The following is a 23,197-nucleotide window of genomic DNA, read 5'->3' on the forward strand; positions in this document are numbered from 1 at the left end:
ACCAGGCCAGGTATCAAACCTGTGCCTCAGCAGTGACCCAAGTCGCTGCAGAGACGCCAGATCCTTAACCTGCTGCACCACAGCAGGAACTCCTCAGTGTCAAAATTCTGGATTTGGATTTCCCACTGTTACTGATACCCTGTCTCCTCAAATGCCCTCATTAAGACGATTTTGCCCTCTCACTTTTACTAATCCTTTCTTCCCCTATTATTTATAATTGATTATTAAACGTGCTAAATTTTTACTTTTATGAGCTATTTAGCAAATACCAAAAGCCATTACCTAATGTCCTTAGATTCTTCTGAACTTAGCCAAATCTTCCTATTTGAACATAAAATCAAGGGATGCCCTATATGTCCTTGTTGCTCTATCTGGAATCTGGTTACTTTATGTAGTGTGTGAATCTGAAGAAACAATTAGATCCCTAATTTATACCCATGGAAAGGCTAACAGTGAATGCTCTCCTAAGAAAAAACCTCAGAGTTCCCGTCGTGGCTCAGTGGTTAACAAATCCGACTAGGAACCATGAGGTTGCAGGTTCGATCCCTGGCCTTGCTCAGTGGGTTAAGGATCCAGCGTTGCTGTGAGCTGTGGTGTAGGTTGCAGACAGGACTCAGATCCTGTGTTGCTGTGGCTCTGGTGCAGGCCAGCGGCTACAGCTCTGATTTGACCCCTAGCCTGGGAACCTCCATATGCCGCAGGAGCGGCCCTAGAAATGGCAAAAAGACAAAAGAGAAAAAAAAAAAAAAAAAAAACCTCATTATCTCCCCTTCTTTTTTCCCCTTTCTAATAGCATAAGCATAAGTTCTCACACTCAGTAATGAACTAAAGATCCCTGCTTGATGGAAATAATATGATGAGTCTTCAGAGACATTTAGATGTACATGACCTCAATAGTCTCTGACAAAGCACATTTCTCTTATGCGTTTTTAAAATGATGAGGGAGGAGGAAGAAGAGGGGAGACTGTTAGGATTCAGTATGAAGTGTTAAATCCCTCCTCCACTGTTTCCATACCTTGCCCTTTGTCTATTTCCATCTGGTTATCTTTTCACTTTAGAGGAACAACTGAAAAACATTAGAGTTCCTTGGCGCGTAGCTTGTTAAGAACTTTGAAGTAGATATAAAACTACTTTGTCAAGGGAGGATAGCATTAGCTCTTACAAAGCTCTTATGAGTCTATTCTAAAAGTATTATTTTAATCTTTGTAATGATAGCTCAATATGTCTTCTATTTAATTAATTGTCTGTACGCTGTATGTAGGCGTCTATGTATTGAAATGTTAACTAAGATACGCTTGGATGTATCTTACAACATTACAGTTCCACAGTTTTCAACTAAAATCTGACATATGAATTGTGCCTATTTTCCCTTCAGCTAGTTTATTAATGACATTAAAAAATAGACATTAAATCATGTGGTATAATTTGGGGTGAAAGAAATTGTTTTCTAGAAGATGCTACTAGACTTTCCAAAAACTGTTATCCTTTACAAAATAATAGGTGTTTTTAAAGACATTAAGTTAATAGCAAAAATATTAAAATGCCTAGGAATTAAATAAATAAGAAATGTACAAGACAACTTTAAAACCTACAGAAGGTCGCAAAAGAAGACTTGAACATATGGAAAGATACACCGAGTTCTTTGACAGGAAAACTTAACATCAGAGGTAGACACTAGTACTTTCTCAATTAATTTGTAAATTTAGCATCATTTTCCAACAATTAACTTTATATTTTTTTAAACAAGATAAGGAGATTGAGATAATGGGTAAAAATTACCAGAATTAGCCTGGGAAACTTGGTTAAAAAGGACCAACTGAGAGGCGATTGGTCTTACCACATATAAAAATATAAAGTTTTCATCATTAAAATAAAATAGTATTGGTACATGAATATGTAGACTAACAAATGGGCCAGAATAAAAAGTGCAGTAGTAGATCCCAATACTTATGAGATTTGTTATATGATAAGGTTGCATCTCAAATGAGGAAAAGATGGTTTGTTTCATAAATGTGGTTGAGACAACTGAGTGATCTTCTCAGGGGGGAAAGTAAGAGTTGGATTATACCTTATGGTGTAAACTAGGCGGATTCCAAATGGATTAGAGATTTTAGAATGAAACTATGGACTGCAAGAAAATATGAGAGTTCTTTGTAACTTTGGAGTGAGCAAGGACTTTCATTTGAAATCATAAAAGAAAAGATAAATTTAGTCACAAACTTCTGCATAGCCAAAAAAAAAAAAAAAATCCACAACTAAGAACAAACTGGGGAAGATATACATACAGTTCTTAGTGCAGACAGAGGAATAATCTCCCTAGGATTTAAGAACTAGAAACTAGGCATAAGAAAGCTAACAATAAAATAGAAAAAAATGGCAGAAGATAGGAAAACACAGTCCACATAAAATGTTCTAAACGCCTAAAAATATGCTCAGCCTCACTCAGACTATATTGATACCATTTTCATCAATATGACTATCAAAATCCAAGTTATGTAGTTTATCATATTGGTGAGAAATAGAAGTAACCAGGCGCTGTTATTGACGGCATGGTAAATAGTACAACCCTGACTCAGAGCAGTTTGCCATTTTCTGTCAAAATAGCAAGTGTGAATAAACCCTGAATTTTGTAAATTTGTCTTGCAGATGTATTTGTACACATGTAATGTGACCTATTTAAGAAGATTTCATTATGGCATGTTTACAATAGCAAAAAATCTGAAACAATTTAAATATCAATAAGAATAAATATGGTTCATTCATAAAATGGAATGCCACACAGCTGTGAAAAATAAAAAGAACTAGTATGCTATGTAAAAATATGAAAATAATATGAAAGTTATATATTAAGGTAAAAAGAAAACCAAGTTGCACAGTAGTGCATATAGCGTATTTAGTGATACACTAGATAGAGGCTATCACACACTCCAGAGGACATGTTCACATCAGAATCTGTATGATCCATACCCCCGGAATTGCACAGTGTGTGGCCTGAACAACTAGATCCCTTGTGCCTGATTGTATTACTTTTGGTGTCAAAACAAAAGTCAAGGAATCAGAAAATTTAGTCATATTTGATTGCTAATATGTAAAAGAACTAAAAGAATTCACAAGAAACTAAAATAGTAGGCACTTAAGTGTATGGAAATGGTGTAGAGGTGGATAGGATAGATATATTCATCCATTGTACATCCATATATATCACCATCGGAATGTACTAGCTATTATTTAAAATTTTTAAATATATTTCATATTGCATTATGGTAATTTTATCAAATTAACATTTACTCTTCCTGTCAGATGTGTTTTTCCCTTCCTGTTTATCTTCTATTTTTGGTCTAGTAAAAAGAACTAGTTTTAGAAAGTACTGAATGTCATTGTCTCTGAGAGTATAAATTATTAAGTCTACATACATCAAACATATGCATGATAGGCAGATTTGTACCTAATGAGATTTTTAATTATGTGGAATGGAAACTTTTAATGCAATCATAAGAGAGTCATATATCAATGTAAAGCTCTAATTTAAGTTTTCCAGAATAGATTCAATTTATAAAACAAGGTTTTTCCCCCACAGTGTTTCACTCTCTCTGTTTTTTGCTGACCTATTTTTTTTTCCCCATTATGAGTCACCAAACTAGAAAAACAAAATACTTTCCTTGAATGGGCGTATTTTTAGTAAACGAGTAGACTATTTTCTTTCTATGTCATTTGTAAAATGTAATATTGTGAAGTTGTGGTGGGGTGGATGTATATAACATTTCTACAACCCCATCGATTAAGGGCTTTGCTCCCTATTGTGAAGGAAGGGATAGGAACCAAGCAAGGGAGAAGAAAGGAGAAGGCATTTTATGATTTTTAAGGATATGGTAGTGGATACCTTGTTCATTTGGAGACAAAAAAAAAAAAAAAAAAAAAAAGGCTGTTGTTTGGTTGAATAAGATTAACCCCATTTCTGTTATTGTAAAAAAAATTTTAATCAATAGTATCATCTTCAGGAGTTCCCATCATGGTGCAGCAGAAACGAATCCAACTAGGAATGATGAGGTTGTGGGTTTGATACCTGGCCTCCCTCAGTGGGTTAGGGATCCGGCGTGTGGGCTGTGGTGTAGGTCACAGACACGGCTTGGATCTGATGTTGCTGTAGCTGTGGTGTAGGCCGGCAGCTGTAGCTCTGATTGGACCCCTAGCTTCATCTGCCATGGGTGCAGCCCTTAAAAAAAAATTAAAAAAAAAAAAAGCAAGTAATAGTATCATCTTCATAGAAGAAAGCCTGTTACTACTGTTAACACTCTCTCATCCTGCTTTTTTGGAGGATGACATTTTTCCACATAAATTAATTTTCTAGCTTGCTGATGTGGAAAAAGCTTGTGTTTGAAGCCAGTCAGAATGGATTCAAATTCCACTTTACAACTATTTAATGTCGTGGCCATGGACAAGTCTCATAGCTTCTCCATTAACTGATTTTCTTTTGTGTAAAATGGGATAATGTTACCTGCCTCTGGGGCTCCTCTGAGGCTCCTCTGAGGATGAAATCCTCTAGTGTGGTTCCTGGCTGTATTGTTGTCTAATGATGACTCCTCCAGTCTGGGTTAGGGGGCCCTCTTCCATGCCCCCACCACCCAGTGCATGCCACTGTCAGCACCAAAACCTTCCTGATGTTCAGGTTTTTGACTGCCTCTGGACATAGACTCTTTGCTTTTTAATCTCACTTCCAGCACTTTAGACACTATCAGATATGTTAAGTGAATGAAATAATTTAAAAGCTTAAATTTCATTTTAATACTTTATAGTAGAAAAAAGTTTAAATGTATTGTTATGTATGACATTATATGAAATCTGTTGTAGAATTTAGCAATGACATATCATCATACTTGGATATGTTCCATGACCTGGCAACCCAGTGCCCACTTAAGACAAATCACTGCTGGGTGGGGATTAACTCACTTTGGTAACACTGTGAAGACAGCTCAGTTTTTCACATCTCCCATGATCCTCACTGCAAACCTTTGAACTAGGTGTTACTATTACTACCTATTAATATGAAGAGATACCAAGAGGTTAGGTAACATTTTTAAGTCTGTATGGCTAGCATATAGCAATATTGCCATTTGAACTTAGCTTAAAAAAAAAAAAACCTTATATCTAATGTATTTTCCATGGTATTAAATAAGATAAAGTATTTGAAATACTTAGCACAGTGTGTGACAGTTGGTGCCATAAATGGCAGTTGCTACTATTATCGTTCTATCAAATGTCCTCGCTTGAGGTTTGGGAATCTGCTCCATTCAGGTATTATTAAAGTAGTTTATAATGAACTTATAAAAAGTTACTCTTACTTTTTTATTTTTATTTTTTGGCCATGCCCATGGCATGCAGAAGTTCCTGAACCAGGAATCAAAACCCTCACAAAAGTAGGGATACCACCAAGTCCTTAACACACTGAGCCACCAGGGAACTCCCTAAAAAGTTACTTTTAGGATTGAATTCACTTCCATGCTGCAGTAGTCTTGTGGACCACTGCAGCAGCTCTTGACTCAGAGTCACTTCTGTCAGAGCCCTAGGATTTTAAGCTCTTCTCTTAAAGACCCCCCTTCTTTTCCTCATGGATACTAAATAACCTTGCTTCCAGGCCATTGCTGCTGATAGTGGTGTTGCTTAGTGGCTTCATTTCCCTGCTGCTGTTGATGCTGCTGTTGATCTGCATGCTCCTACTCTTTATGTTGCTTTTTACCACAGGGACTATGAAAGTTGAAGCATTTTTGCTTGTTTGTTTGTTTTTCTTTTTTAGGGCCGCAGGTACCTCATGGGGAAGTTCCCAGGCTAGGGGTCAAATCAGAGCCACCGCTGCTGGCCACAGCCACAGCAATGCTAGATCCTAGCATGTCTGTGACCTATGCCACACCTCACAGCAATGCCGGATCCCCTGACCCACTGAGCGAGGCCAGGGATCAAACCAGCATCCTCACATATACTAGTTGTTTTCGTTTCTGCTGAGCCACAGCAAGCAACTCCACTGCAGCAAGATTTTAACACCCAGGCCAGTGATACAGTTCTGTGTTGGGCCCCCAGGAGGTAATTGGTTCTTTCTTCAGGGTCCATTTAATTTATTTACAGAAGAATCTAGGATTCCTTTCACATATAGTGATTGGAGAAGCGATGAGGTAATCCCCTTGATTTTAGTTCTCTGTCTTAGTTTTGCTGTCTCTAGAACTTGGGTTTCTGAATCCTCAAGCTGTCTGGGATTCTGCAAGATAGATTCCTCCACATCTCTGGCTGCTTTTTTTTTTTTTTTTGTCTTTTTAGCGCCTCACCCACAGCATATGGAGGTTCTCAGGCTAGGGGTCGAAACGGAGCTGTAGCTGCCGGCCTACACCACAACCACAGCAATGCTGGATCCAAGCCATGTCTGTGACCTACACCACAGCTCACGGCAACGCCAGATGGATGCTAGTCAGATTCGTTTCCACTGAGCCGTGACGGGAACTCCTCCAATTGCTTTTGAGGCCACAATATTGCCATGAATCATTTATGGTGTGCTGAGTTCGTGATTTCCCCTCAGCCTCGTAGAGGTGTAGCGTGCTGCCTCTGTAGATATTACCATTTTCTTTATGTGTGCTCAAACGTGGTGTTTACAAAGTCCTTAACTTTCAATTTCTTCAGGGCTTCTTTGTCAGTTATCACCCTACCAACTATTTTTTGTCTTCCATAAATTTATTGAAAATTTTCATCTCAGAGTTTCTTGGTGGCCTAGCAGTTAAGGATTTGGCACTGTCATTCCTGTGGCCCGTTGTCATTTCTGCGGCTTGGGTTCAATCCCTGGCTTGGGAATTTCCACATGTTTGCAGGCGCGGCCAAAAAAAAAAAAAAAGAAAGTTTCCATCTCATGGCTCTTCTCCCATTTTTTCTTCAACATTATGAGTTTATACTGTTTGTGACCCTTTACTCTTATATTGGTGAGCTCTTTGTAGGAAAAGAAGATATGTGCAGAGCTCTTTTGTGGTGCAGTGGGTTAAGGATCCAACGTTGTCACTGCAGCAGCTCACTGCTGTGGTGTGGGTTTCATCTCTGGCCGGAGAACTTCCACATGCTGCCAGTACGGCCAAAAAAAAAAAAAAAACCAAAAGTAGAAGATACATGCCAAGGTCAAGCTGCCATTTTTAACTGAAAATTAAATCTTTTACAAATATTAACTTTAGGAGTTCCCATTGTGGTGCAGCAAAAAGGAATCCAACTAGTAACCATGAGGTTGAGGGTTCGATCCTCAGCCTTGCTCAGTGGGTTAAGGATCCAGTGCTGCTGTGTACTGTGGGGTAGGTCGCAGATGCAGCTCAGATCCTGTGTTGCTGTGGCTGTGCCATAGGCCAGCAGCTGTAGGTCTAATTCCACAGAGGCTAGGAATCTCCATGTTGATTTATAACAAATGGCACATATTTATAGTGAGACAGTTTGGTAAGTTTTGACATGTATATCCATTTGTAAGTACATCACTACTACCTGCTGTACCTATGAAGAAACTGAGTCTTGGAGAAACTTAGAAGGTCAAATTAACGTCAAGGTCCATGCTGGGGGCTCTGAAGCCCAAGTTCTAACTGGGAAAAAAAACCATTGATGGTTTTTCAGTTGTATAGGGAAAGTACACAGCCTCTGAAGCGAACTACTCATTTCTTTGAAAGAGGGTTGTGTTCAGTGCTTCTAATGTCTTTTTCAACTTCAGGTTTCTGCACTTCATTTATGTTTCCTATGCAGAGGTGGTATTATATCTCTGTTCAAATAGGTGTTTGTTTGTTTTTTTTTTTAATTAAATGAAACTGCACTATATTGTCTGTAATTTTCACGGTGGAGCTCTTTGAAACATTAAAATAGTATTTTTTCAGGAGTTCCCATCGTGGCACAGTGGAAGTGAATCTGACTAGGAACCATGAGGTTGTGGGTTTGATCCCTGGCCTTGCTCATTGGGTTAAGGATCCAGCATTGCCGTGAGCTATGGTGTAGGTCACAGAAGCAGCTCAGATCTGGCGTGGCTATGGCTGTGGCGTAGGCCGGCGGCTACAGCTCCTATTAGACCCCTAGCCTGGGAACCTCCATATGCCACAGGTGTGGCCCTTAAAAGACAAAAAAATAAATTAAAAAAATAATATTTTTTCTTTTTATAGGAATGTGTAAGAGGCTCATGGAATGAGTCAGAGTAATAAAGGATCTGCAGGAAGTCCCTCAAGATTGTTGGTAAGACAATAGGAATTTCTGTTTTTTTCAATAGTGTATTGTATAATTATTTTGTAGATATTCTGACTGTAAATTTCCTAGTCTTGTGCTCACAAGAGACATTTTCCTCAGTCTTTTATTATTATGTGGTTTTTAAGTTTACCAATGGTGGAAGCTATAATAATTACCTAAAGCTTAACTGTGTTCTTCACTTCTGCTAGAAATGCAGATTTTTATTTAGCTATAGATATTAATAATAACATATAGTCCTATAGCTGTATTTAGCTTTCTATCTGCACAACCGCCTTAACGTTTCTCAGATGTTATCAGCAATAACTAAAATGCCGTAGCCCAAAAATTTTAAAATACATCTATCATCTATACACATTGTTTACATGCCAAGTATGTGTAATGTTTTTATGCAAAGTTGAAAGTAAATTCTAAGATAATAACAATTTATTTTCTACTTCTCTGATCCTAGGGAAAGAAGAATTTGTAGACTCTTCATCAAGAGCTTCATTTACACAGCTATTAAATCCAAGGCTACAGTAGTGGTGAAACCATGAGTAAAAATGTATCTGCTGTAGTATCATCAGGTCTACTTGAAAAGTAATTGCTATATTAAATTTAATATGTTTTGAACTGTCATAGTTTAAAGTATATAGAATATTAAGAACATTTGGTGGAAAGTTTCATACAGCTATTTTCTACCTGTGGTGTAAGATAGTGGTAATGAGAAAACTGATCAGTACTTATCTTTCAGTGTAAATCAATGTATAGGACAAATTCTTCATTCTCTTTTAGAATTATTTATAGAGATTGCTTTTTAAACATTTGATCTGATTTTTTAAAATCTAAAATATTTTATAAGGCAAATACCATATGATATCACTTATATGTGGAATCTAAAATAAAACACAAATGAATAAAACAGAAACAAACTCACAAAACTGAGAACAGCCTCGTGGTTGCCAAGGGGTTGGGGGGGAAGGGGGTGGTTGGGAGTTTGGAATTAGCAGATGCAAACTAGTATATATAGGATGGATAAACAACAAAGTCCTCTATTCAATATCCTGTGAAAAACCACAATGAAAAAGCATATATAACTGAGTCACTATAAGTATAACAGGAGAGATTAAAGCAATATTGTAAATCACCTATAGTCCAATGACATTTTTTAAAAAATAAAATGCTTTATAATTCTAGCATAAATATAACATAATGTAAGATTAATTTTTGCTGAGTTGCAAACCATCTCTAAGTGCCTTAAAGCAAACAAGGGTTTATCCTTATGATTCTGTGGGAAGTTCTTACACCTGCACCTGATGATGCGGGATAGCCTTGTTCACATGTTCTGGGGCCCCCTTTGGGGAGGCCAGTAAGCCGATGTCTCTTTCAAACCAGCCTCTCGTCCTCAAGGCAGCTAGCTCAGGCTTTTTTACATGGTGGCAGAATGGTTCCCAGCAACAAGCACAAGTGGTTTTCAAATGTCCATTTTCCTCATATTTGCTAATGCACCCCTGGCTGAAGCAATTCAGATAACCAAGTCCAAATTCAAGGTCTAGAGTTATAAGCTTTACTTTTTAGTAGAAGGAACAGTAAAGTCACATTCCAAGGGGCACACAGACAGAGATGGGCAGAATTAGTGGTCATTTTGCTAACATGTAACACACATATAACAAAGTACATTCAGAGAAGTCTTGCTTTCCGTCTTGTCCTTCACCATGTGCCCTCATTTCTCCTATATATAGCCATCATTATTCTTAGTTCTTTTTCAGTGCTTCTTTTTGCATAAGCAAATAGGTATACATATAAATATATATACATATGCATGTTATATATATGTATATATATATATAAAATTACATTTTTTTCTCAAAGCTATTATTTTTTTCTGTGTAAATTTCCACTGTACATTAGACATTCTTCTCCTCTTACTTACATAGTAAACAAGTGTATACCAGCCCTTTGACTCAGATCTGGAGCTCTTCCCTGGAGAAGTGTATCAGGTCAGTTAAACTTAGGGCATCGCGCTCTAACACCTCCTCCTGGGAGAACTGGAAAGCTCCAGTCTCCTAGGGTCACAAGCCAGGCCCAGCTGTGTGGCAGGTAAATAGAACTCTATGCACTGAGTTTCATGCATTGGTGCTGAACAGCTTTGCTCTGTGTAACAGCGCAAAGTTTTATCCAGACTACTTAGGGCAAAATCAAGCTCATGAGAAAGAAGCATATGAGAAGGCAGAATGTCTCCAAACACTCAGAACCCAGCTCCTAGGCTCCACTTGCAAGAGCGTTCTTAACAAAAAGGTAGCCTATTATATATAGTGAGGTTTGTTTTGTTTTGTTTGGCATGGTGTGCAGCGGCACCCTCTTTAGGGTTTATGCTGTTTTGCATCACCACCAACAATGTACAAGATCACCTCTTTTCTATAGCCTTGTCATATATTGTCAAAATTCTAAATTTATGTTGATCTGACAGGTGAAAAGCAGTATCTCTGCCTGGTTTTTAACTTGTAATTGTCTTATTATGGTTAAAGTTAAGCTGCAGAACTATTTTTAACAGCCAAAAAAGAAAAGTAAGTAATATAAATCCTTAACAATAAGGGAATTTTAAAGTAAGGTCCTACAAGTTAAATACACTGCTGTGTTAATAATAGATACTCTGTTGAGATTAGAAAGGAAGGAGTCTTTACTGAAATAAAAATGTATGCAGATCACATGTGTCCCCACTGAAGGAAATTCACAGAGGCTTTAAGCAGTTATTGGAGGTAACGACTGAGGACCTTAGTCCCTCTCCTCCATCTCTTCCATTTCTAGGCTTCACCCCTTTATGTCCTTGCAACCTAATCTTCCATCAGGGTGGGTTGAGGTTCTGAAATCTGACAGTAGAACATATTCTGCCTTTTCCCCTAGTAATCAGATAGGCCCGCCAGCCCTGGAATTGGTAATTGGAGCTGAATTCAATATAATGCAACCCTAAAGCGTGTGCTATATAAAGAGCAAAATATTCAAAAACAGGGAGTTTTGTAAGTTTTTTAAAATTTTAATTTCTTTCATCCTGCTTTTTTATGATTTAACTTTTAAATACAAGTTTTCTTAAAGATATAGTTAGAACTTCTATGGCAAAAGCCAAGAAAACTTTTTAAAGCTATAATCGTATAGAAGATATGAAGTAATTCTTTTTTGGGGGAGGGGTCATGTTTGAAGACAACTAGACATCTATATTCAGTGCTGCTTTAATGCAACAATAAAGCACATCTTAGGTCACACCTTGCCTCTGGAGTAAGACAGACCAGGCTGACATTGCTGTTCTCCAGCTTTGTAAACTTGGGCCACCAAGTTAACCTTCCCAGATTTTGGTTATTTTAGAAAAATGAGGGCAATAATCTTAGGGATTTTATAAATGTTAAATTGAATAGCATAATTATGTATATTGCTTAGTGTAGTACCCACTATATCATAAGTAAGCAGACAGCCCCCAGCCTTATTTCATACATTATTTAAGTTCTCTTGGACCAGTTAAAGTCTCTTCTCTGACCACTGTTCCGAAATGCAGCTGGGGCTGGGGAGGAAGGAATGCCTTTGGCAGAATTCTTTTAACAGCTCTTTTTCCAATGGCATCACTCTTATGTCTGGCAGAAATTACAACTAGAGTAAGAGCTGTGTACCGGAAAAATACTGTTTCTAAATTAAAAGGATAAACTGAGGGAGTTTTTTTGTTTTTTTTTTTTGGAGATTCAAATGAAAGTCATGTTTATTTTGCTTTAAATGGCCATGAACATATCTTTTAAAGTCACTTACCTAAGTTATTATTTAGTTTTGGAATCCTTCAGTGTGTAGTTTTAAAGTCAGCTGAAAGTAAGTCTCTCCAGTCGCCTTTAATAAATCTTTATTTAAACACTTTTAAACGTATGTTTCTTATACTCTAAAGAAATAAATATTATTGCAGTAATTTGTTGTTTGGTTGTCTTATAAAAAAATTAAAAATAGAGGTAAGAAAATTCATTGAATTGCTTTTGCATGACCATACTTATTAAAATGTAGTTGCTAGTGTGTACTGAGTGTTTTGAGTCGTCTTGATCTAAGCACTTAGCAAGTAGTTTAAAGAAAAAGTAGGTATCCATCTTCAGGCTAACGTGTGCATGCTAATTTACTTTATCTTAGGGATCCTGCCTTTCAGATGATTACAGTTACCAAGGAAACGGGCCTTGGTCTGAAGATCCTAGGAGGAATTAACCGGAATGAAGGTCCTATGGTATATGTTCAGGAAATCATTCCTGGAGGAGACTGTTATAAGGTAAAAATGAAAATAAAAGTAATACTTTGACACAAAGAGAAAACTACTAGTGATGAGATTTGTTTTCCTCTGTCATCAGTAAATTTTATTTATGTATGTATGTATTTTATTCATTTACTTATTTGTGTCTTTTTAGGGCCATACTCGCAGCACATGGAAGTTCCCAGGCTAAGGGTCAAATCAGAGCTGCAGCTGCCTGCCTATACCACAGCCACAGCAACTTGGGATCTGAGTAGTGCCTGCAACCTACACCACAGCTCATGGCAATGCCGGATCCTTAACCCACTGAGTGAGGCCAGGGATTGAACCCACATCCTCATGGACACTAGTCGGGTTCTTAACCCGCTGAGCCACAACAGGAATTCCATATTTTTAATATTACCTGAATGTCTACTGTGACCATTTCTCAGTGAAAGATACAGAGTGACTGGAAGATTAGACCTTTACTCTCCAGGAGCTTTAAACTAACAAATGAGTAGGAAGTAAATAAGAAATAAATATAAAAAGAACAGATTTCAAGTTCTAACTAAAAGTTATATAATTTTAATTATATTCTGTTCAACTTTTATCCTAAGTCTGGTTGAGAGAAATTATATTCGAAGACATATTATCTCTCCACTGCCTTGAGTTAGGGTTTAGTTAGATCACTTAAAACTACATTCATTTAGCTCTCCTAATTGCAAAACAAACTAAGCAAATAAAATCTACTCATTTCTGAATTTTCAGTAGTTCTTGTTGTATGTGTTAACTATGTCACTCGGTAGTTACCCGTATGAGCAATTATATTTAGAATTAAGACTGGAAAATAATTTTAGGAAATTAGAAAGCCTTACTGTCTTCTTCACTGTAAGAAATATGTAAATCATGAGTTCCTTTTTGCTCTGATTGCTAGGAAGCTCAGATCCATATTTGAAGCACTTAGCAAATTGATTACTGAATTTCCATGCTCATTTCTCTTAAATTTCATTTGCTATTTGTGTTTTACTAATGTGATTCTATTTTTTGTTGAAAATTGCCATCTGTTGTTTTTGGAGAGATGTAGGCTATAAAAAATTTAATAAAATATTCCGTTAATATCAAACTATATAATATGAGAACAGATCTTCAAATAAAGTTTGTTCATATTGTTCTCATTCTAGTTGTTTTGGTTGAATAGTCCTACTCCTACCTCCCAGACCTATCTCAGATACTGTTTAGCAAGCAGTTTGTTTATTCAGTTGGATTTTATTCCTTGTTAGAAAAAAAATCAGTTAAGGAGTTCCCATCGTGGCTCAGCGGTTAACGAATCTGACTAGCGTCCTTGAGGATGTGGGTACTATCCCTGGCCTTGCTCAGGGGGTTAAGGATCTGTCATTGCAATGAGCTGTGGTGTGGGTCGCAGACTCAGCTCAGATCCTGCCTTGTGTAGGTCGGCAGCTGTAGCTCCGATTCAACTCCTAGCCTGGGAACGTGCATAAACCATGGGAGGGCCCTAAAAAGCAAAACAAAACAAAACAAAAACCAGTTACCAATAACTTCCAAAACAATAGATTTAAATTGTTTCATGCTTGTTTAGATAATAAGGCATCTTCCAAATACCCTTATCAAGTTGTAAATAGTCTACAATAAATTTAGGATGTTATAATGATGCAAATTTTTGGCTATTGATTTTATTAACTAATTAAGAGCATACTTAATTGCTAAACTTAAATTCGCACAAACAAAAAAAAATTTCTTGTGAGAATTGAAATGTACTACTTTAGTTTTAAAGCTGAGGGCTGTGTGTATATTCAGTATGGCTGAGGTATTAGACTATACTTGATGTAATGCAGTAGATTATGGTCCTTAACAAGTGATAAGAATTTATTTTTAAGATAAGCATCAATTTATGCTTTTTTTTATTCCCATGTAAAATATTTATAAAGTAATAAATTTATAGCAGTGGTCCTGAATGACTCATCTCCTGCCAGTGATCACAGACTAAGAAATTATACCTATAGTATACAGTTTCTCTTTCTGATTTTCTGAGAATTTCATTATGTGAAAGAGTATTGAAAGCAAAAACATGTAATGGAGTATATTCTATATTTACCACTAGAGAGCAGCACAAGGTTGTTAATGTTTTTTGACAATATCTGGTCATGTCCAAGAGAAGAAAATTGCCAAAGTAGAGAAGGGTGTGGACAGAGAAGAATAAGTAGGTTTGCAATGCTTACATTTATTTTTGTATACTTCCTCAAGATGTAGAGTCATATACATATATACTCTGGGATTACAAATTAATGCACTTTTATTTTAAAATATTTTTGTGAATAATAGAATTTACTGTATTCTAAATACTGCGTTAAGCTTGTTAATGAACGTCTAATCTGCACAAAATTTCTGTTTTGTATGTGTATTCACAGAATAGGAAACAAAGGCTCAAGATTTATCCTTATTAAGTTGCTGAACTGAGCAACTGTTAGTATTTTTTAAAGTGTAGGTGTGCTGTCACTTGCTCTAATTTTATCTTATTTTATTTTGTCTTTTTTAGGGCCACACCTGCGGCATATGGAGGTATCTAGGCTAGGGATCGAATCGGAGCTGTAGCCGCTGGCCTACGCCACAGCCACAGCAATACCAGATCGAGCTACATCTGTGACCTACACCACAGCTCACCGCAATGCCAGATCCTTAACCCACTGAGCTAGGCCAGGGATTGAACCTGTGTCCTCATGGATAGTAGTCATATTCATTTCTGCTGAGCCATGACGGGAACTCCAGCTCTAATTTTATTGTAAGATATTGTTTCAGAACTAATAATAGAGGCAATCTCAAGCTTAGAGATGCATTATATTCCTTTTATATTTCCATACTTCATAGATAGGGGGTCACTGGATCTCAGAAGGAGCCGTCTTTAATTAATCATGGTTATCTCCCCTCACCTCCATTCACACACAATGTTTTTCCTTATAGAAAATATGAAATACAATGCTGATTTAGTAATCAAAATGGTACTGTTTCTTGGGAAAATGTTATTCCAAGTTCAAATTTGGAACATCCTGACACAAGTAGGAAAGAAGTTCAGGTAGGAAAGAAGATTCTCCCAGCTTTAAGAGAGTATAGAATGAGAACAGATACACTAGGTACTAAGTTAAAGAAGTATGGGAACTGCAAGGCCCTTTTCACCCACCAACCAATCTCTTTATCAGTTTTGAGTCACATGTTGAATCTTAGATCTTTTTTTTTTTTTTTTTGGCTGGAACACTCCTTTAACCATCATACCCACATATTCAATTGCCTGATCAGCATTTCCACTTGGGTCTCTTAAAGGCATATCAAACAAAGCATGTCTGAGGCAGGACTCACACCCCACTTTCATCTACCGTTTCTTCCCACACAGACTTCTTCCAATATTCCCAATCTGTGACTGACACCTTCCAGTCTCTGTAAGTCAGAAAACCTAACAGCATCCTAGCTATTACCTCTCCCTTAACACCCATATCCAAATCATTAATACAGACTGTTTACTGTTCCGCTCTCTAAATAGATCTTGAACCTATCAGTGTTCTTGATCGCCATTGTGATCAACATTGCTTAAACTTTCATCAGTTTTTGTTAAACCTCAAAATAGCTTTGTCTGCTCTTATGCACCATGCCTATTTCCCTTGCAACCTATGCGGCCAATACTTACTTGCCTCCAAGGCTCTGTTTAATATAACTTCTGCCCTCTACTACTCTGGTTCTCCATCCCCATGCTCCCAGAGTTCTTTCTAATCTTATAAACTGTTCCCTCTAAGAATAACTCCTTTGCTTTCAAATATCAATTCAGAGGCCTTTTCCAAAAAATGTATTCCCTGGGTTTCCCCAAGTCCAGGCCAGTTTTTTTTTTTTCTTTCTTTCTTTTTTTTTCCTATCTGTGTTCCCAGAGCCCGTTCCTTCCCCTCATGTCACATATCTCGGTTTGTAATCATATATCAATACCTGTGATTGTTTTACCAACTCTATCTGAACCACAGGTTCCAGAATATTTCCCAAGTGCAAGGATTCTATCTAATTTTATTCACAGTATCCTTAGTCCCTAGCATGGTACCTGACACATGCTAATTGCTCAATTAATACCAAGGAATGAATGATCCTTTAGTCACGTTTCTGAGAATTACTGATCTGCCTGTTTACCATTCTACTGCCACCATCTGGGCTCCACACCAAAGTACCTCTCCTTGCAGGCTTTTTGTGTCTGATTCTGGATAACACTTTGAATGTTTTTGTTTTTTCATTGTTTCTCTGCTGATAATAAAGGGAAAGCAGGTAGGAATCAAAATTTTTCTTCAAATCTATATATTTCATAGTTCACTTACTTGATTTTAGGAGTCACACACCCACACATATGTATCAGCCTATCCTTGGGTTCCAAATCTATGGGTCCGACAAAACCTCTGATTGAAAATATGCTTTAAAAAATTCCAGAAATTTTCAGAGTTCCCATCGTGGCTCAGTGGTTGACGAATCCAGCTAGGAACCATGAGATTGCGGGTTTGATCCCTGACCTTGCTCTGTGGGCTGAGGATCCGGCGTTGCCATGAGCTGTAGTGTAGGTTGCAGACGTGGCTCAGCTCCCGCATTGCTGTGGCTGTGGCGTAGGCCTGCGGCAACAGCTCTGATTAAACCCCTAGCCTGGGAGCCTCCATATGTTGCGGGAGCAGCCTCAGAAAAAAGGCAAAAAGACAAAAAAAAAAAAAAAAAAAATTCCAGAAATTTCCAAAAAGCAAAATTTGTATTTGCTGCATCAGCAACTATTTACCTATCATTTATATTGTATTAGGTATTATAAGTAATCTAGAGATGATTTAAAGTATACAGGGAGAATGTGCTTAGGTTATATGCAGATATTATGCCATTTCATATAAGGGACTTGCATGCCCATGGATTTTGGTATCCAAGAGGGTGCTGGAACCAATCTCCCTCGAACCCCAGGGGGTGACTGTATACACATACGCATGTATATGAAACACATATATAGGTATGTAATTACACATAAGGTACATAATTATATAGTTTTTCTCTCTGTAGCTTCTCTGGAATTGAGATGGGTCTTACAATAAATGTCTTAGTGTAATTGGTAGCATTTTTCTCTTAGTGCTACCTAAGATAATGGTGTGTCTTATAATAGTGTCCTCTTAAATGTGATAAATTAAGGGCCTTTCAGATCCAACTTTACAGATTAAGACAAAGGTCATACATATAATACTAATGGTTAGTCTTTGTTTACAAAGGATTATGGGAGAGCATACTTAACTTTTAGAAGAAATCCATTTTCAGGATATGCTGGCACATCACTGGACTGGGACCAAGACTTTTTGGATCGATAGGACAAGGGCCTCTGGGTAGCAAAGGGTAAAGAAGTCAGTCCATGGGTGGGACTAAAGTCATAGCAGCCAAGAGGGTTCACTTTGTCATGTCACTCTCTCTTCTCCTTTGCCATTGTGTTTTGTGTTGGAGACACCTGCTTTCCTCAGACTATGTCCTGGGGCTTATTCATTTATTGTGGACCTATTGTATACCTGGCCCTGTGCTCGGGGAAATAACCATGAAGAGGACATGGTGCTGGCCAACAGGAAGAATCAGTGCTGCCAATTTGGGGGTTGCTGAATTCATATACTCTAATGGAAGAAAAAAGGTACCTAAACAAGGACAGTACAGAGTAAGTGCAATAGTTCAGATAAGTAACAGCGCTTCTGGAACAAAGAGAAGGGGAATAATTAAGTAAATCTAGGGAGTTGGGGAAAACCTAGAGCAGAGATAGTGTTTGAATTTGGCTGTGAAGTTTAAGTGAGTTCATCAGACAGAGAAGTGGCAAGGTGGGTGGTGACATTCTAGACAGGAATTAGTATGTGTAAGTGCATTAAGGTTTGCAAGAGGTGGCTGGTTTGAAGAACATTTTCTTGGTTTTTTTTTTTTTTTTTTTTTGCTTTTTAGGTCCTCACCCACGGCATGTGGAAGTTCCCAGGCTAGGGGTTGAATCAGAGCTACAGCTGCTAGCCACAGCCACAGCCACAGCAACTCGGGATACAAGCCATAACTGTGACCAACACCACAGCTCAGAAGAGCGCCGGATTCCACACCCACTGAGCGAGGCCAGGGATCAAACCTGCGTCCTCATGGATGCTAGTCAGATTCATTTCCTCTGCACCACAACAGGAACTCCTGAAGATCATTTTCTGAGAATAGAATGAAGAATTTATTTGCTGAGGAGGGAAGGTGGATGGTGAGGCTAGAAAAAGAAGACTGTAGCTAGTTTGTTTGCTAGATTTGGGAACCTTTTCTTACCAGTGGACAGTCATCAGGGGTTCTTAATTTGAGGAGTAGAAGGATACATTTGCTCTCACTGTGAAAATGCCCGTAACAGATATAGGATCCCAATTCAACTTACCTCTGTTTAATACCTACAATGTGCCAGGATTTTTTTTATACATTATTTAATTATCACAGCAACCTTGTGCCATATTTACTCCATTATACAGTTAAGAAAATGAGTCTCATAGTGGTTAAACAAATTGCCTAAATTCATGTTAATAATTAAAGAGGGGCACCTGCAGTTGGTAGTTTATGAAAGTTTGGGAAAGGACTCTAAAGTCTTAAAGGCACATTCCTTAGTATTTTGGAAGAACGAGTTGCAGTCAGGCTGTATAGATGGTTCCTGATAATATGGTAACATGTTATTTAGAAAACCATATAGTAGCCATTATAATCTGAAATGGACAGTGCTGGTAGTTTTTAACTAAAGTATTTAACTGGTCAAGAATATATTATTATTTCGACATTGTTATAAATGCCAATGTGAAAGAATTCAGACTGCAGTTGGGCGTGTGAAAGTGCTTGGCACCTTGCCTCTCATGTGTAGTTGCTCAGTAAGTGCTGAATAAGAATCTAGACAGTGTGGAAGAGGCCTCAGCACAGCCCTGAAGTTACTATCTTCACATACACATTAATCCAGCTGGGGTAGAATTCACAGGCTTTAAATGCCAGACTTTTACAGAAATAGCTTTGTTTTAGTTTGCAGGTTCCAACTTTTAAACAGGTTCAGAAATTCACATGATTAGCTAAAATCTTATTCTAGGAGGCAAAGAAAAAAAAAAACTGCCATGAGTACTTTTTAGAAAGAAAAATATATGTAAACACCAGAAACCACAGTCAGAGGCTTTCTTCTTTTCTGACTCTTGTCTTGCTGGAAAATGCTACTTCAGTACATCAATGTACTTTAAGATATGTTATATTGTCTTCCTGAGAGCTTTTTCCTCTGTAATAATACTCTGCGGCCCGAGAGGAGAATGTGGGAGGTGGTAGGTCAGCCTAAACCCTATCACCTACTTCTATTTTCTGAAGGCTTTTTCTCCATAACGCTGACAAACAACTGTGTGCTTTCTGTAAGATGCGTGGATATAGGAGCTGCCTCTGGCAATTGAGTTCTGTGTTCACTATGGATGAGGTCGAGCCTCTCCTACATCTTCTTTCTTCTCTCTTACTGTTTATGAACATCTAACTAGCGAGTTGTGGAGCCTCAAATTCAAATTCAGATCTGTCTGGTTGCCTCACACTCTTTTTTCCACATCAGTCCACTGCCTCCGAAGGCTCCTGCCCAAACAGAAGACAGTTAAGTTGCCACCTGACTTAGAGTCATCATTATAGAATTTCTTCTTTTCAAGAAACTTTAACAAAAGAAGGAACTGTTAATAAGAAGAATATTTAGATTAAATTAAAATAACTTAATTGCTACTGTCCACCATCCCAATTCTAAAAAAACCCTTTTTTTCCCTTGTTAGTGTCGTTTAAATGCTTTGCTCCAGTGAAGCAGGGCTTTCTTCATTTTTCCCTTTCTCTAAATTGTTACTAGGCTTTGAGATACAGGCAAAAGAAGTACAGACATTAAATTTCAGTTATGATTTACCTTATTAGGCTAATTCTAATGAGGATTTTTATTTTTATTTTATTTTTGCAGATTCTAAATGGTCTAGAGCTGAATTTAACAATGATATTTTACTTATTGGAGTTCCTGTCTTGGCTCAGCAGAAATGAATCTGACTAGCATCCATGAAGACCTAGGTTCGATCCCTGGCCTCGCTCAATGGGTTAAGGACCGGGCCTTGCTGTGAACTGTGATGTAGATCGCAGATGTGGCTCAGATCCTGCCTGGTTGAGCCTGTGTCGTAGGCTGGCAGCTGCAGCTCCAATTTGACCCCTAGCCTAGGAATCTCCATATGCCATTGGTGTGGCCCTAAAAAGACAAAAAAAAATTTTTTTAATTATATTTTAAAAATCTCTGTCGTTTCCTTACAATGCTAGTTTTGGGATATAGAACCAAAATAAAATTCATCTAGTTCGGAATATTATGGGCATATATCATGACCTTTCTTTTTATTTGGGCAGAATAAAAAATTTCATTTTAATATTTGTAATATTTGACATATACAGAAGGATATCAGAATGTACATCTAATTTATGAAGCATAATGAACACCTAGGGATCCACTTGGAGTTCACCGTTTGGCATAAGAAGTAGAAAACTTTGCTATTGAAGCCTCCTGTGTGTCTTCTCCCTACCCTCTGCCATTACATTCTCTACCCTCCCTCCCAGAAATAAGTACTGTCCAGAATTTCGTTTATTCTTCCTTAGCTGTTATTAGACTTTTTGCCTGTGGCAAAAGAAAAATGTTGTTACCATTTCACTTTAACCTTGAGGGAATGACTTACCCTCAGAGTAACTTTTAGCATATTAAATTGCAAGCTATTGTACATAAATATAGTCTGGGGTATAGTTGATTTAAATGCACATGTAAGCGAAGTCTGTGATAAAAAGACTGTGATCACAAGTCTGTGATAACTTGGGCCCAGGCAATATAGAACTGTGTTTATAAAATCTTAGAAAACCAGGTCTTTCTCATTTTATTGAACGTGAAGAATCCATATGGTAAATGCTTTCTCCATATTGCTTAGCCTTTTCCAGAATTACTATTATGTTTTACTCCTCATATATTTATCAAATGGAAGGAGGAAAAAAAATCACTTGTGAATATTGCAGTTGTATGTACTTTGATGGTTATATTGAGTCACATACTTGTAAAATTCAAATTAGTTTTCAAATTTTATGTATTTTAAAATCAAATTGCCTTTTTGGTTTAATGTGGTTTTTTGTCTCTTTTTCTTTCTTTCTTTTTTTTTTTTTTTTTTTTGTCTTTTTGCCATTTCTTGGGCTGCTCCCGCGGCATATGGAGGTTCCCAGGCTAGGGGTCTAATCAGAGCTGTAGCTGCCAGCCTATGCCACAGCCACAGCAACGCAGGATCCGAGCTGCGTCTGCAACCTACACCACAGCTCAGGCAACACCAGATCCTTAACCCACTGAGCAAGGCCAGGGATCGAGCCCGCAACCTCATGGTTCCTAGTTGGATTCGTTAACCACTGAGCCATGATGGGAAGTCCTGTCTCTTTTTCTTTAAGAGGATCGCACCTGCAGCATGTGGAAATTCCCAGGCTAGGGGTTGAATCAGAGCTGCAGCGGCTGGCCTACGCAACAGCCACAGCCACAGGAGATCTGAGCCATATCTGTGACCTATACCACAGCTCATGGCAACGTCGGATCCTTAAGCGTTTGAGAAGGGCCAGGGATTGAACCTTCCCTGGATACTGGCTGGGTTCATTACTGCTGAGCCACAATGGGAACTTCTGGTTTAATTTTTCTGTCTATATTTCAGAAGAGTCATAGGGTCATTATGCATTTAGATTATAATATCTTTTATTATACAGTATTTGAAATAACATGTTCCCATAACAATTTTTGATAAGTTACAATTATTTGCTTACCTATGTATTTGGTATTCAGTGTAAGAAATAATAGTAAATGTCTATTGTTATTTAGCAGTAAAGTAATCATAAAACACATGATTATAATGCAGTTCAAATCAAAGATCAGTTATTCAAGGATATAGTGTAGATAAGACTTTAAAAAAAGATATTTCCTTGAATTTACTTGAATACCATCAAGGGTAAAAATGCTTTTTAACCATATAATCTTCTTCCCTAGATATAGAAATAATACCTTCCATATTTGTGTGAATGAGAAATCCAGGAGCATCTTAGGAACTGAAAATGAAGAGATTTCATTCTTCTTTTCTAGTTTGAATTAAGAGAAAGACAAATGAAGATTGAGAAGCTTGCCTAACATATACATTAAGTCTTGTAACTTTTATGCTTTTTCTTATTCAGTTAGGCTCTTTGTAGGCAGAGCCCCAGGACTTGGCAAAGACAATGCCAGGCAGCCACTTAGAATTGATCATTATATTAGTAGAATGTGACTAAAGCTACCTGTACAACCAGGTGGGCCTGAGTCACAGGGGGGACAACAGTTCCAGTAAAGAAGATTTGACCATGGATAGAAACGTGGGTAGAATCAATATAATTAAGATCCTTGACTGAATTTTTCAATTTTCTAACTGTGAAATAACTCCTAATATCTGGTAGGGTAAAAGATACAGGAATTCTTAGAAACTAAAGTGAATGAGCCTGGTATTCTATAATATCCTAGAATTATTTGACATGCTTTATCACCATCAGAGCTGTGTTTGTCTCATTATACTGACCTTTTAAGACAGGTCTCTTTTCCTGGTGTACCGCACTATATCTTCATATGTTCAGGATTCCTTGCCATGAGCTTATTCAAGGAATACACAAATATATCCATTT

General features: G+C 37.5%; 1 protein-coding gene across 4 annotated transcripts in view; it reads left to right on the forward strand.

Annotated features, from left to right (window-relative positions):
- STXBP4 (syntaxin binding protein 4) overlaps nt 1–23,197 on the forward strand; it is a 201,713-nt gene that overhangs the window by 8,659 nt on the left and 169,857 nt on the right. The window contains exons 2-4 of one of the 4 annotated variants that reach the window (XM_021067245.1): nt 8,157–8,226; nt 8,687–8,814; nt 12,370–12,502. In XM_021067245.1, the coding sequence (XP_020922904.1) occupies nt 8,768–8,814; nt 12,370–12,502 (180 nt within the window). In that variant the 5' untranslated portion in view covers nt 8,157–8,226; nt 8,687–8,767. Of the gene's footprint in view, nt 1–8,156; nt 8,227–8,686; nt 8,815–9,238; nt 10,215–12,369; nt 12,503–17,178; nt 18,165–23,197 lie in introns of those variants that run through there. The other 3 variants (XM_021067246.1, XM_021067244.1, XM_021067243.1) reach the window with 3 other exon arrangements.

Source organism: Sus scrofa, chromosome 12 (genome assembly GCF_000003025.6).
Source record: "Sus scrofa isolate TJ Tabasco breed Duroc chromosome 12, Sscrofa11.1, whole genome shotgun sequence".
In the NCBI taxonomy this organism is placed as follows: Eukaryota; Metazoa; Chordata; class Mammalia; order Artiodactyla; family Suidae; genus Sus; species Sus scrofa.